The sequence below is a fragment of the Geotrypetes seraphini genome, chromosome 6, assembly GCF_902459505.1.
Source record: "Geotrypetes seraphini chromosome 6, aGeoSer1.1, whole genome shotgun sequence".
Taxonomy (NCBI): domain Eukaryota; kingdom Metazoa; phylum Chordata; class Amphibia; order Gymnophiona; family Dermophiidae; genus Geotrypetes; species Geotrypetes seraphini.
The window spans coordinates 52250520-52267143 of record NC_047089.1 but is presented as its reverse complement, the minus strand read 5'-3'; the positions used below and the strand labels follow the sequence as shown (position 1 = coordinate 52267143).

General features: G+C 41.5%; 1 protein-coding gene across 6 annotated transcripts in view; it reads left to right on the top strand.

Annotated features, from left to right (window-relative positions):
• Positions 1-16624, top strand: part of STARD13 (StAR related lipid transfer domain containing 13) — a 406771-nt gene that overhangs the window by 315041 nt on the left and 75106 nt on the right. For all 6 annotated transcript variants that reach the window (XM_033948072.1, XM_033948071.1, XM_033948075.1 and 3 more), the window contains one exon: positions 13261-13332. In XM_033948072.1, the coding sequence (XP_033803963.1) occupies positions 13261-13332 (72 nt within the window). The remainder of the gene's footprint in view (positions 1-13260; positions 13333-16624) is intronic.

Genomic DNA, 16624 nt, shown 5'->3' with positions numbered 1-16624 from the left:
ACGTTGTAGCATCCAACAATAGTCGGCAAGCATTGACGGATTCCAATTGCCCTGGTATCGTTTCTCCATCGTAGCTATGTCTTGATGAAACCTTTCACCGTGCTCGTCACTCACAGCACCGAGATTTGCGGGGAAGAAGTCCAAGTGTGAATGGAGGAAATGAATCTTGAGTGACATATTGCACTTCATTCTCTTGTATGCTTTGAGAAGTTTGTCTACCAGCTGAATGTAGTTTGGGGCTCTGTAATTGCCCAGAAAATTGTCAACAACGTCTTTCAAGGCTTTCCAGCCAATTTTTTCCGGCCCAACTAACAGATCTTCAAATCGCTTGTCACTCATAACATGTCTGATCTGGGGGCCAACAAAAATACCCTCTTTGATCTTGGCATCAGTTATTCTTGGGAACATCTGTCTTAAATAACGAAAACCTTCCCCTTCCTTGTTCATTGCTTTCACAAAATTCTTCATGAGTCCCAGTTTAATGTGAAGAGGAGGCAAAAATATCTTTGTCGGGTCAACAAGCGATTCATGTGCTACATTTTTCTGTCCTGGAACTAACTTTTTACGGAGTGGCCAGTTCTTTCTAGAATAGTGCGACTCTCTGTCTCGGCTGTCCCATTCGCAGATGAAACAGCAGTACTTTGTATAGCCAAGCTGCAGTCCTAGTAACAGAGCAACGACTTTGAGGTCTGCACAGATATTCCAGTTATACCTGGTATACTGGACATACTTTAGTAACATTTCCATATTCTCATATGTTTCTTTCATATGTGCTGCATAGCCAACAGGTACTGAAGGATAAACGTTGCCATTGTGCAACAGAACAGCTTTCAGGCTTAACATTGACGAATCAATGAAAAGACGCCACTCTTCCGGGTTGTGATCACAACCAAAGACCGAGAACAATCCTTCAATGTCACAACAGAAACAGAGACTGTCGACTTGTGCAAAAAATTTGGTTATATCATGATGCCGGTCTCGAAACACAGAAATTTTCGTACCTGGTGATAGCAAACACCATTCCTGCAGTCTCGAACCTAGCAACTCAGCTTTTGCTTTTGACAGACCCAAATCTCTGACCAAATCGTTCAATTCGGACTGTGTTATCAGATGTGGATCGCCTGATGAGGATGGTTCAAAATCCGGGTCAATGTCACTGTTAGAACCCTGCACTGCAGTTTCTTCATCTGGTTCGTCTAAGGTCCAATCCTCTGGTGGTTTCGGAACTGGAAGACTGTCATCATGTGGCATGGGTCTCATTGCTGAAGGCAGATTAGGATATTCAATTGACTTCTTGTTTTTGGCAGAGAAACCAGACACATTAGTCAAACAGAAATAACAGTCCGTCACATGGTCTTTCTGTTCTCGCCATATCATCGGAACAGCAAATGGCATCGTCTTTCGAGTACCTCTGAGCCAGGCTCTCAGACTAACAGCACATGTCGCACAGCAAATGTGAGGCGCCCATTGCTTGTCTTGATCACCTATTTTGCAGCCAAAATACAGATGATAGGCTTTCTTTACAAGGGCAGTCATCGAACGTCTCTGAGGCGTAAGTGTATATTCCCCACAGATATAGCAGAATGTGTCGCGGCTGTTACGACACCGACGAGACATATTGCCCGACACCAAAACGTCTATAGCATCAAGCTTACTTACTGTTATATTGCTACAGCTACTATACTACTATACTTTACTATACTGATACTATATACACACACGGACTATCTATATTAACCAAATGAGCAGGATCGGTGTATGGAAGCCACCATTATAGCATGGTGAGACAGCGCAAGCTCGTTCAGACCTGCCCAGACATGCCCAGGATGTCATCTTCCATAAAACAGCTTCCAACCTGGCTAGATTTTATGCATGGACATACCCAGGCGGCACAAAACCGTTGTTGATAAGACACTTATGGGAGAAAAAATTGTTTGCATCCAAATATAAGAAAAAATCACGACAAAATTGAAGATTTCTCTGAAATGGTACGTGATGGGTAATTTTTGATGTAATATTCATGATCAGCACCCAAAATTCTATAAGAAACACCCAGCAGTGTTCAGGAAGCAAAAACTTTGTTGTGCAGTGTAATTGATGTTCCCTATACTTTTTCCCTCCCCAGAATTTCCTATTTCTAAAATCACTCAAATTTCCTATATCTCAAAACACAAATAAAACCCAAAGTCTCAATAAATTTTACAGAAGATATTAAAAAAAACTTCCAAAACAGTTTATCAAATTTTCTTTACCAATATTCTCACAGACTATTTCTAACACCCAATAGTCTCACAGATAAAACAATTCTTCACATCTACCAGAAATAAATATTTCAACCTTGGAAATTACCAGAATCTATGAATCAAACCTCAACTTCAACCACAACTTACAATTCTTATTCAAAATTCAATACAATCAACTATAATTACCTTCACAAGAGCCACACAAGCCAAAACACCTCCTCACAGAACCAAGTCACCCTCCCAACTGTCAAATCTGACAGTTAGAATGTTCAGACAGCTGATGCTGATCTCTGCACTAGGACAGCAGACCTATGCAAGAGATCAGCAACAGAAAACCTCAAAACTGCACCAATACAATCAATACACAAACCATACTTCTCAAAATAAAAAAAACACAGATCTTATATTCCAGACTTTTTTTTTACTTTAAAAAATCTTTTAAAATCCTCTTCAAACCCTGTTTTTTCTCACTCAAGTAACTTTTTAACCCTGGTTACATTAGGAAACATATAATTTTAGCACTGTAAATTATCTTCTTTCCCCTCCCACAAAAGTCCTTTGTTCACATACAGATGAATGTACTGAAAGGTAGGAGCAAGGCATTTTTGGAGGTGGAGTTTGACAGTTTAAGAATGTGGGCTTGGAGGATCTCTTGTTATTTGTGAGAGGACATAGAATAGTACTTCCCAATTAGCTTTTCTCTCTCCAGTAATGTGAACTTGCTTTTGTTTCCTTGTTTTATGATATTCTGTTATATATATGGTAAATAAAGTAAAAAAAAAAAAAAAAGAGTGCCCGTGTCCCACTAAGGTCCGATATTCAGTCGGCAGCAGAGAGCATTTCGCTCAGCACCAAAGGAGTTATTCAAAGCTGTGACCCATGCAGGCTTCGGCTTTGAATATCTGGTTATGTTTAAGTCAGCGCATAGCCATTTTAAGTCGATATTCAGCTCATAAAAATAGGACAGACTTATATGCGGTCCTATTTATACACTGAACATGGCCACTTAAAGGCTGAATATCAGCCCTTAAGTCCCGGATTCTCTAGAGCGCCAATATCAGTGGCCGCCTAAAAAGCAACTGCCGACCGCGTGTCAATCATGCAACGGCACCGTATAGAGAATCGCACCTCTGTGAAAGATAGGCGCCTGAAATGTAGGCCCGGGTTTTCCGGGCCTATATTTCCGGTACCTATCTTTGCCGTGAATCGTGCCTAAGGTAGGCACTTTACAGGGCCTAACACCACTTCCAGTGTTAGCACCGCCAATAGGGGCATTAAGCGCTGTAAATCGCCTATGTAGGTGCTGTTTTAAATGGCATTTCTCAATTAACTTAGGTGCTGGTAGGACACCTACCGGCATCTAAGTTTCTGCACCATTAATAGAATATCCCCTTAAGTGGCTAACTGCTGACCTCTCCCCCAAAACACCTTCAACATAGCCAGCTTTTGAGTTAGTTGCTAACTGCAAATTATAGCAGCACTTACCCCCCTCCCCCATCCCCTTTTACAAAACCGCAAAAGCGGTTTATAGCACAGGCTGGCACACTAAATACTCTGCGCTGCTGCCAGTGCTCATAGGAGCTCTATGAGGGTTGGGAGCAGCACAAAGTATTCAGTGTGCCGGCCTGCACTAAAAAAACACTTTTGTGGTTTTGTAAAAGGGGGGGGGAGGGGTGTTAGTTAAGTGCTGCTGGAAATTAGCAGCTAGCCCCAACAAAGCGATTTAACCAATCAGTGGTCGGCTAGATTGGTGCCTAAGGGGTCGATATTGAAAGCAAATTAGGCACCTAATTGGTGTCAAACATTTAGGGCTCCTTTTACAAAGGTGCGCTAGCGTTTTTAGCACACGCACCGGATTAGCGCGTGCTGTAGCGCGCGCTAGCTGAAAAACTACCGCCTGCTCAAGAGGAGGCGGTAGCGGCTAGCGCGTGGGGCATTTTAGCGTGCGCTATTCCGCGCGTTAAGGCCCTAACGCACCTTTGTAAAAGGAGCCCCTAGTGCACTATAAAGAATTAAGGGCTACAGGCACAGCTACAGCTGCTTATACTGCAGTTTATAATTTCTATGAATTCTTTTGATAGCTTTCCCAAAACACAGGGTACAATAAACATTTCGTAGCTGGGTTTTTGTTGTTGGTTTTTTTTGCTTTTGTTTTTGCAGATTTTCCATTTTCCTGTAGTGTAGTTCCAAAATAATGTAGTGCTGTCTGTTGTTTCCCATCAGGATCTTCTCATATTCTATTATAAACTCCCAGAATTTTCAAAGAAATTTAGTTAAAAATAAGCAGGGGGGGGGTTGGTTCCTGTATTAATAGTGCCATTGTTCTGATGAACTAGTGTCAGAGCAGCTGTGATTAGTACCCTGAATTGAAAATACCTGCTGAAACATATAGTTAGGCAGATATTTGTGTGTGTTTTCGTAATCCTTCTTGGCAATTACAACTTAAAAGGGAAAAAGGAGTGATTTTAGTAAATTGTAACGTTAGTAATTATGTCAACTTATAGTTTTTGGTCTTGGGACTAATGCCATTTTAATGAAATCAGTATACTTTAGTGGTAATAATTATACCTGCAGGCATCTTTTGGATTCAGTCTAAACGGATACCGACAAGTAATATGGGCAATAACTTTTATTTATATATATATATAGATATATATATAGATATATATATATATTACCTGTATATATATTTTATGCATAGTTTAATTGCATATCAAGTATAACACTTAAGAACATAAGAATAGCCTTACTGGGTCAGACCAATAGTCCATCAAGCCCAGTAGCCCATTCTCACGGTGGCTAATCCAGGTCCCTAGTACCTGGCCATAACCCAAGGAGTAGCAATATTCCATGCTACCGATCCAGGCCAAGCAATGGCTTCCTCCATGTCTTTCTCAATAACTATGAACTTTTTCTCCAGGAAATTGTCCAAACCTTCTTAAAACCAGCTACGCTATCCACTCTAACCACAACCTCTACGTTCCAGAGCTTCACTGTTCTCTGAGTGAAAAAAATATTTCCTCCTATTGGTTTTAAAAGTATTTCCCTGTAACTTCATCGAGTGTCCCCTAGTCTTTGTAATTTTTGACAGAGTGAAAAGATCGATCCACTTGTACCCGTTCTGCTCCACTCAGGATTTTGTAGACTTCAATCATATCTCCCCTCAGCCGTCTCTTTTCCAAGCTGAAGAGCCCTAACCTTTTTAGTCTTTCCTCATATAAGAGGAGTTCCATCCTCTTTATCATCTTCGTTGCGCTTCTTTGAACCCTTTTTAGTGCCGCTATATCTATCTTGAGATAAGGAGACCAGAATTAAATGCAATACTTCAGATGAGGTCGCAGCATGGAGCGATACAGGGGCATTATAACATTCTTAGTCTTGTTAACCATCCCTTTTTTTTTTTTTTTTTTTTTAAATAATTCCTAGCATCCTGTTTGCTTATCAACAAATTGGAAAATAATTCAAAGGAAAAACAACAAAAAGTGATTTAACATTATACAACCTCAACATTAAGAAATCAGTGAGAGGGAAAGAGACAGTGGTGCAGTCTTGGTGGGGGTACCAGCACCCCTCCTTTTCTCCGCCCTCCTGCTCCTTCCCACTCTGCCCTCCACCATTCTCATGCCTGCACTTCCCTCCCACCGTGCCTCTAGCTCTTTACCAGTGCGAGCAGCAACTTCAACAGCGTCAGCTCTCCCTTTGTCATCACTTCTGGTTCCCGCACCTAAGAAGTGATGTCCGAGGGAGAGCCGACACCGGCGCAGGCAGCAAGTTTGCGATGCTGTTCTTGCCATGGAAGTTAAAGAGGTACGGGGGAAGGGAAGGGGGACAGGCACATGGCAGGGGGGCAGAGAAGAGGGCAGGGAAGGGGCGCCTCTTACCCTCACTATGCCACTGGGTAAAGGAAAATGGAGAAGGAGGACAGCTACCCCGTAGAGGCCATCGGTTACCTATAAATACGTATAAGAGACCTCTCCCCCCCCACCCCCCTGATATTCAGTGGTACTTAGCCAGCTGAATATCTGGTTTGCTGGATTGGCCATTGACTGGCTATATCACGGGACAACAGGCCACTGCCAATATACAGTCAGTTGACCTTAAGTGTTAATTGGAGCCAATTATTTATTTGATGGGATTTATTAACCACTTTTTTTATGAAGAGATTAATTGTAATTGTTTGTTGACTGTGAATCAGTTTGTTCTTTACTATGGTACATATCCAGGGCAAGGGGGGGGGAGAGGGATTCTTTATGTCATAAATTGATTTTTGAATATTTATAATTGGGATGGGTGTGAAGTTATCATTATTCAGAATAGATAGGATATTTATGATAATATATGTTTGTGTTATATGGAATGATAATTGTTTGGGTGGATGGCCGGGGGAAGGAAAGGATGATTATGAACATGAGAAAGATGAATGTGCTTTTATTGTATTACTATGAGTTGCATTGGTTGTATTACACTGTTGTAGTTTTGAAAATTAATAAAGAATTAAAAAAAAAAAAAAGAGATTCACCCAAAACGGTTTACAATTGTAATCATGTACTCATAAGAATTTTCCTTGTCTGTCCTGGCAGGCTCACAATCTGTGTTACCTGAGGCAATGGAGGGATTAAGGGCAAGATTCACTAAACCTACTGATCCTGGCCCGGAACTTCCTCTCCGATGTCAGAATTGACGTTGGGTGGGGAAGGTTGGTTGGCCTGGCGCTTCAGCGTCCTCTTTATGGGGAAGGGAAGCAGGTTGGGCACCCCTGCTCTAGCTAGCAGAACCGCGAGCTGCACTCAAGTGGCCAAAAAGCCGTATGCGGCTCGCAAGCCGCGGTATGCCGACCACTGAGTGACTATATCTATGAGCCTAATTTATGACCCTAGTACTGAAATCACCTTTTGTCCCCCCACCCTAAATCTGTTCATGTTGCCATCCACTTTTTATGCTCCTAGTATATTTAAGAGCTGAGTTAAAATTTGACTATAAATTTAGGAATTCAGCCCTAGTATATTTTCAAACAGGCTAATTTATGACTATAACTCTCAAATGGTCTTTTACTAAAAATTAGCACCTGTTACCTGCAGCAGTGCCCATAGCAATAAAATGGCAAATATATGCTGATCTTTAATAAAAGACCCCTTAAGTTAAGAACGTAAATCTGTTGAATTTTGGACCCACTGTTCCAATTTACACTATGGGCTCCTTTTACAAAGGTGCACTAGCGTTTTTAATGCACACACCGGATTAGCGCACGCTATAATGCTATTCCGCGCGTTAAGGCTCGAGCTCAGCTTTATAAAAGGAGCCCTATGTTACTATGAAACCTGAGTCATTCAGATATAAATTTAATGGAAATCAGTTTCCTGCAAATAGTAGCAGATACACTACTCATGGAGATTCAGAGTATGATTTATTTACCCCAGGAAGTATGAAGCTCAACATGAAATAACTGTTTGATCAGATGTCAGAATCTGTACAAAGCATCAAAACAGTCTGGCTTGTTTTCTATCTCCAGTCCTGCCTTCACATATATTTACATGTGTTACATATTTCAGAGGCCAAAATCATTGGCTGGTAGCCTGTAGCAGTACATTCCAACTAGGCAGCTCTGTCCAGCTCAAGAAAAAGTGTTATCTGTACCAAGTTAGGGTGATGCATCTGATAAAATGGAGAAATAGAGCCTCTGTGGCAGTGCCAGAAATATGGAATAAGCTACCTTTGATTATGCTTCTGGAACAAAATTTATCTTTCCAGAAGCAGCTGAAAAATTTGTTTTTTTCTTCAAGACAGGAGGTGAAGGTGGCTCGGTTAAGACGGTATTAATTGATATGGTTTGGTCGGTACTGTTGCTCTTTGTGTGAAAGTGTTTGCTGTAATTGCGTTAGCGAGATCTTGTTAGAGCAGAGATTCTCAACCCATGTCCTCAAGACACACCTAGCCAGTCAGGTATTCAGGAGAACCACAATGAATGTATTCATTTATTTAGTCCGTCCTCACAAAGGAGCCCAGAACAGGTTACAAGAGTACATTCACAATAAAGACCGAACATGACAGACATGACATAAGTGATAATACAGTCTTGATAATGCAGCATTTCCATTACAGACATAACATAAATGATAGTATAGCTATGCATGAGATTAAATTTCCAGGCACTGCCTCCAGTATATGCATATCTTTATCATGCATATTCATTTATGGATATCCTGAAAATCTGGGTAGCTAGGTGTGTCCCAAGGACTGATCTGAAAAACCCTTGTGCTAGAGTACAATTGTTTTTAAATTTTAGTGTTATAAACCACCATGAATGGCTTTGTTAACCATAATAGTGGTGAATAAATTTTAATAAATGAAATAAAATAACCCTGGAGTTCATAAAACATAAGATGAGCTGTTTTGCTTAGAAGCATGCTCCAAAGATCCTGTCAACTTCTCCAAAGATCCTGTCAACTTCTCCCAGAGAAATGGTGAAAAGATATTTTATGGAAATTTTGGAAATTCCTGAAAATTCCTTACCTCCTCTTACAAGAGTGTATTACTTACCTGCTAAGCCCCAATTCAAAGAAGAAGAAAACATGGAGGAACCCCGGGAGAGGTCATTGGACATTTCAGCAATATTGGAACAATCAGATAGAGAGTTGGCGGTTCCAGCTACTCTCTTGTTGTCTGTGGCTTTGGCTCCAGACAAGGATTGGATATTAAAACTTTTCTTTAAAAATAGGTCTAAAGACTTCCTGGGGCAACATATTCAGATTTTTCCTGATGTCTCCAGAGAGACTCAAAAAAGAAGGAAAGAATTTTTAATTTTAAAACCTGGAGTGACTCAAATAGGGGGTAGTTTTTTCTTGAGATATCCATGTAAATGTGTAGTTAGATATTTATCATTGAAATATATATTTACAGAGCCATCTCAATTGATTAGTTTTCTCTCAATGAAACGTCTTGAAAAAGGAATAACAACGTAATAACGCCTATGAGAAATTAGTTCCCCGCACTTTAGTTAGACAAGGATTTTTCTTGCTTAATTAATTTGAAGTATATAAGTTCTGCTCTTAATAATGGATCCAATAATATTGAGGACTAGTGTGAGAACAGCTAGATTGGTATTTCCTTGTAGCAAATATTAATTTTGGAATTATAGTTTAATATGTAGTTTGATCTCACTTTTCTGTACAAGATGTATATGCTTGGTAATATTGTAAAATGTTATAAATAAAATATTTAAAAAAAAAAATAAAAAGAAGCATGCGTTCATTTGTATTTCAGTATGGATAGCAGCCTTACAGGTAGAGAATGACACGGGGACAAATTTTTCCTCGTCCCCGTGGGAACTCATTTTCCCCTCCCATCCCCGCAAGTTCTTTTCCTGCCCCATTCCTGCAAGCTCTGTCCTCATCTGCACAAGCCTCAAACACTTGAAAATCCTAAGTGTTTGCGGCTTGTGCAGTTAAGGCAGAGCTTACAGGAATGGGGTAGGGACGGCGACAAAACCCACGGGAACGGGATGGGGAAATTGAGTTCCTGTGGGGACGGGGACAAATTTATCTCCGTGTCATTCTCTACTTACAGGCAAATTTGGATAACTAAAAACTATTTGAAGACAATATTTTAATCCATTTAACCAGGGATATAGTGGTTTTCCTGGGTATATTACCATCTCCTGCCCTGCCCAAGCATGCTCAAGCGTCTACAACATGCCTACTTTTAAGCTGGATTTAAAGACGCATTACATCAGATGGATTTAGGTTAAAGAAGTCGAGCAGCACATAACATGCTGAATTTTCAAATGTATGCTTCCTCTTTTGCGCCTGCTCAGCCACCCATGTAGAGTACTTTTAGGCAGGGCTATGATGTTAGAGTAGTGGAGTCGGAAGCAATTCTGGATAGAGCCAGAGTTGGAGTCCGTATAAATATACCGACTCCAACTCCAGCTTAGATAGTGGATAGTGGAAGAGTGGCCTAGTGGTTAGGGCTGCAGCCTCAGCACCCTGAGGTTGCCGGTTCAAATCCAGCACTGCTCCTTGTGTCACTTAATATTTCATCGTCCCCAGGGACATTAGCCAGACTGTGAACCTACCAGGATAGATAGGGAGAAATACTTGAATAACTGAATGTAAACCGCGTGGAGGGGCATAATCGAAAGGGACGTCTAAGTCCGTTTACATCCATCTCGCAAGTCGTCCAAAGTTAAAAAGAGCCTAAGACACATTTTCGAAAGATACGTCCAACTTTTTTTTACTTTTGAAAATCGTCTAGTTATATGTCCTGCCGATCTGATCGTCCAAGCCGCTAAATCGTCCATCTTTATACCACATTTCCGTCCAATTTTCTGTCCAAGTCCAAAACGCCTAGAACAAGCCCTGTTGGATGTGGGAGGGGTCTGCAAGGTGATAGACTGCACACCCAGACATGCCACATAAATAGTGGGGTACCTTACAGGGCACTGCTGTGAACTTCACAAAAAGGGTGCCATGGCTTCTCCTCACTACAGCTCCCTTTTAGGTGATGGTGAGCCCCCCAAACCACCTCCAGAATCCCCTAGACCCTCTTATCTACCACCCCAATAGCCCTTATGGCTGTAGGAGCCACTTATATGCCAGTAAAAAAGGGTTTTGGGGTGTATAGGGGAGTGCACATGTTTTAAGTATCAATGCAGTGATTACAGGGGCTTATGGGCATTGGTCCTCCTCTCTATGGATCCCTAACCCACCCCCAAGACGACTTAAGCTGCCTCTGGGCTGGATGACTAGGCTTTCCTATGCCAGGCGGCCAGGTGATTATGGTCTGGAGGCTGAAATTTAAAGTTGTGAATAAAATTTTTATGGGGGGGTTGGTGATCACTGGGGTAGTGTGTGGGGGTCTGTTTTATGTGTTTGCAGTGCTTATCTGCTGACTTTAGATGTTTTTTTGTGACTTAGACCATATTTTACATGGTCTAAGTCACAACGTCCAAGTTCCGTTGATCCTGGGCTGTATAACTTTCGGATATACATGCTGTACGACTAAGTCTAAGCCAGCCCATGTCCCACCTAACTCCCGCCCTCGACACGTCTCCCGAAACGCCCCATTTAGCTTTGGACATTGAGCGGCACTATGAATAATAATAATAATAATTTATTTCTTATATACCGCTATACCATGAAGTTCGAAGCAGAAGGCCTAGGTCGTTTAGAAATACGTCCAAAACCCGTTTTTATTTTCAGCACTTGGACATTTTTGAGAAATGTTCATCCAAGTACCGACTTAGGCCGGTTTTTAGACATTTTTCTCTTGATTATGAGCCCCTTGGCTATAAGCAGTGTATTAAAACAAAAATAAATAAATAGATGTCTTTGTCCTAGATCTAAAATATATGTTAGAGTTGGAGTTGGACAATAGAAAAATGGAAGAGTCAAAAAAGTCAAAAGGTTTGCTGTATCAACTCCACAACCCTATCTTCAGGGGCTCTTGGGTCATTAGTATCTGGACTTATCCTGTCTTTAACATGGGAGTTTCCTATGCACTAAGCCTAGAGTCAACACAGCAGTATTTAGAGCATTTTGATTTCTTTTTATTTTGCAGGTCTCATGTTGATGTTTCCATTAGCATGCAAGAGTTGCAAAAAATTAACAAAAGTGCTCCCATGTTAACTCAGCATTAGGCTGCTAGTACAAGCTAATGTGAATACGCTAGTTGGTTAACATTCTACACACTGTCCATGATATGACTCCTCTAAAAAAGCAAAAACAGGGGAAAAAACAAAACCACAGACACAAATGTACCAAAGGCTGAGTGGAATTGTCCAGATCTGAATGATGTGCACTAATGAAAGTGTCCTCCAATGCATCTGATAATATAGGAATCTTTATTCATCCAACGCCATAAAAATACATCCAACAGCTCAATGACTCGACATGCACATGTTTCGGCCAACAGACCTTCCTCAGGAGTCTTGAGAGTCACCGATGTGTATATCTAGAATATATTGCCACTCTGATAGATCTTGCCAGACTTCGAATAAAAAAGAAAGTAAACTAAAACTTCTCAAAAAGCAAATATAACATCAGGTATCAAGCGTCCCGCTGCTCAAAACGAAGATGTTGTATTCGCTTTTTGAGAAGTTTTAGTTTACTTTCTTTTTTATTTGAAGTCTGGCAAGATCTATCAGAATGGCAAATATTGTACAATAAGGCACGTCTATGATTTGCATGTCTACAATGTAGCTTTTCCTGGTGTATGTGCACATTTATGTCTCTTTCCGTGAACTATTGTGCGCATGTGTCAAGTTGCTTTCTTCAGTGACTAATCAAATGATATTTCTGTGGACCTCATTTGCATGCAAAGTTTGTGGAGCATTGCTCGTCGTTTAGAAATCAAAAAATTTACTGGCAGTACAATGGCTCACAGGATTTTAATGGCGACCTTAGAGCATCGGGGCCTTGAGTTCATGGGCTGTCAGGCTCAGATGCTGTTTACCACCCCAAGAAGCTGTTGCCCTAGGCAACCACCCATTTTGCTTGATGGTTAACACCCTGGGAATGCCAAAACTGCATTTCTTTCTCTTTGAGGCCTGGCAGCGTGTCTTTCTCTACGGTTCATCTAACTTTTTACAATAACTGGGGGTGCCAAACCCAACACAAATCACCCCTCCCTGAACACACTGAAGGGGGTTTATTTAGTATTGGGGTTTTCAAATACCCACAGAGCTGAAACCTATTCAGCAGGATCCATGCTTTTAGCGCTTCTGTGTTCAAAGTCTGCAGCAGGAGTGTGGAAGGAAAGACATTTAGATGGCTGAGCAACCAGTTCCCTGGATTTTCTCACTCCTGCTGATGACATGTTTGAGATCTTTAAAATATGGAGCTATAGTAAATTTATTCGGATTAGCACGCTTCCTTTCTAGATTACTTAAGATAGTTACAGTAGTAGTCCAGAAGCTTGCCATTTAAAATGCTCTCTTGCCTAAGTGCTTTGTCAGTTTTCTTTTACAAATATTGTGTTGACAGCTTAACTTAGTGCCTATCTTCTTCATGTTTTCTTCTAGAGCTTGAAGCAAAAGAAGCATGTGACTGGTTACGAGCTGCTGGATTTCCTCAATATGCTCAGCTATATGAGGGTGAGTTCTTTGTTTCCGAGCCTAATTCAGAAACAGGCAACCAAGAGCTTATGATCCTAAGAGAGATAACAAATGTTTCTATTTTTCTCCATCTTGCCAGTATAAGTGTATGTTTTTGTTGTATTGTTTAAATCAAAAATATTATGAGGTTCATTTTCAAAAAGGATAAATGTCAGAAGGGGCAGATAGACATTTTTCTCAACAAATCCTTCCAATTCGCTATTTTCAGAACCTATATTCTAGATGGATATCTATGCTGTTCATCTGTAGATCATCTAAATCTCAAGGGAACGTGTTAGATATATGGTTTGGGTGGGACTAGGGCAGGCTTATGACTTGGATGTTTTTCTAAAAAAATATTTATAGTGGTTACTCAATTGTTAAATCAAACACATTATAACCACTAATAAAAACTGAAATGTAACTGAGGACCAGTCGCTTGTTTAAAAACTCCTGTTCTCTGCCCCGATCTCCTGCTCTCTGCCCTGACTGTGCTTCTCCTGCTGTCTGCCCCAACTGTGCTTCTCCTGCTGTCTGCCCCGATCTCCTTCTCTTTGCCACGATTGTGCTTCTCCTGCTCTCTGCCCCGATCTCCTGCTCTCTGCCTTGACTCCATGGTTTTAAGCCGCGGTGCAGCTCCGCTTTCAACCCACAGGTTAAAACCACAGGCTTGTGAAAGTTTCCAGCTTTGTGATAACATGCACAGTGAGCATGCGCAGACCATCTACAGGCAAAGGAGATGGTCTGCACATGCGCCAGAATCGCTGGAGGGTGTGCCTACAATCAGCCCCATTTGCATGAGGACACATTGAGAATTTGTCGGCCTGCCATGGATCAGACACGGATCGGACACGATTGGACAGGTTAGTGAATCTAGCCCTGAATCCTGTTTACCCACCTACATTCGTGCAAGACACCTTAAGCAGTTTCCCAGCATTGGAGTGACATCTACTGGGTAGACTACACCCCTGAGGCAGGCCTCCAATCAGAGGCCTAAACACAGATAGTGTCGGGTCGCATCATTTTCTACCAGGACTTTCAGAATTTTGGATTTTCATATGCAAACTTTGAAGTGAATTTATATGTATTTTTAATGTGAATTTATTTATATAAATAAAGATTGTCCACCCCAAGGTTGATGTGGTCTATCCCACTCCCCACTTGTTCTTTTGTTGTCTGATTTTACGTGGGGTTTTAGTTCCTTTTTTTGTTCTGTATATGTAAATTTTATGAACAGAAAACTTGTAGATAGAGGGAAGTGTGTTGGACACATGCATAGAAAGGCTTCATGGTAGCTGTGGTTTTGTGTGCACGTATCCAAACAAAAATTGAAAGTACCAGTGTACATCAGTGCCTGTTCTTCTTCACCTAAATCAGTGGTGTAGCCATGGAGGGCCTTGAGGACCTAGCTAGACCCCCACCTCACTTTGGGCTCAAGCCTTCTCCAGATCTGCACTGTTCCTATTAAATGTCTGGCAAGGATGCCAAATCTCGCCAGCCAAAGAAATTCCCTGCTGAGCCACTGTCCTCCTCCTTGCATTTTTGTAGTAACCCGGAATTTGGCTTGATGTCTCCAGCTGCTGACACTGCGCATATTCAGTTCATGCAAGAACTGAGCATAGTCTGGGAGTCCTGGAGTTAGTGGCTGGAGGCACCCCACTGTTCACATTTAGATAAATAAGAACAGATAAGAATGTGTGTGCTTTCACTTAGTTTGTTCAGGCATGCGCATGTCTGTTATCTCTTACCTGCCTTCTAAGATTGCAGGGGCTCCCTTTTGTTTACAAAAGGAGTCAAGACTGGCAGTTAAATCTGAAAAACTAGCATGAAATCTTCTTCACAAACTCTTGAACACGGCCCCTGAACTGGCAAATTCTTCCATAACCAGTGTCATAGTAAGGAGGGGGTGGGGAGCAGTCCGCCCTGGGAGCCATGTTGGTGGGGGCGCTGGCACCCCTCCCCCCTCTCCGACCTGCCTCTTCCCATTCCTCCCCTCCATGCGTGCGCCTCCTTCCCTCATACCTCTAATTGAAGTTGTTGTTTGCGGCAGTCAACAATGTGATCTTCACAATCCCAAATGGACATTTTTCCTGTTGGGTTTGTGGAAGTCTTGCACAAAACGTCCAACCTCAGACTTAGGCACACTTTTGATTATGCCCCTCTATGTGTCTGTTTTTCAACTTGTTATAATAAATATAAAGATAGGGATCTTTTTCTGTTTCTTTCTTTTTGTTAGTAATGGCAATTTAAGAAGTACATGGGGAGGGACATTTTCAATAGGATGTCTAAGTCCGACTTTTCATGTTTCTCACAAGATGTCCAAAGTCGGAGGCAGAGAAATGGCAATTTTTGAAACAGGCAAAACTGTAAGACATCTAATTTATTTTATTTTTTTTTTTAAATCACCTACTTTGACGTCTTGGCCATCAGGATGTCCAACTTTGTTCACTATTTTCGACCACAAGTTCAAAACATCCTAATCCAGACCATTTGGAAGTGGAAGGGACTGGCCACACAGACATACCAATAGAGCAGAGGGCACTGCTGTGAACTTCACATAAAGGGTGCCAGATGTACATCTCACCATATGCCGCTGATAATTTATGCTGAGCTCTCCAAAACTCCCCCAAAACCTATACTCACCTGTCTACCACCCCAGTAGCCCATATGGCTGCAGGTGGCACCTATATAGCATAACATAACTTTATTCTTGTATACCACCATAACCGACTGATTTCTAGGCAGTTTACACCAAAGAAGACTGGACAATCAGCGAAATACAAGATGATAAGAAAGTACAAAATATTTATTAAAAATGCAAATATTCTTTAAGAAAATACAATATAAACTTTTGCTTAGAATAACAGTTCATAATATAAACATAAGAACATAAGAAGTTGCCTCCGCTGAGGCAGACCAGAGGTCCATCTCGCCCAGCGGTCCGCTCCCGCGGCGGCCCATCAGGCCTATTGCCTGAGCAGTGGTCCCTGACTATTTCTATAACTACCTCTTGCTCCTATCCCTGTAACCTACCTCTACTCCTATCTGTACCCCTCAATCCCTTTGTCCTCTAGGAACCTATCCAAACCTTCTTTGAAGCCCTGTAACGTGCTCCTGCCTATCACAGCCTCCGGAAGCGTGTTCTATGTATCCACCACCCTCTGGGTAAAAAAGAACTTCCTAGCATTTGTTCTAAACCTGTCCCCTTTCAGTTTCTCCGAGTGCCCCCTTGTACTTGTGGTTCCCCATAATTTGAAAAATATGTCCCTGTCTACTTTTTCTATGCCCTTCT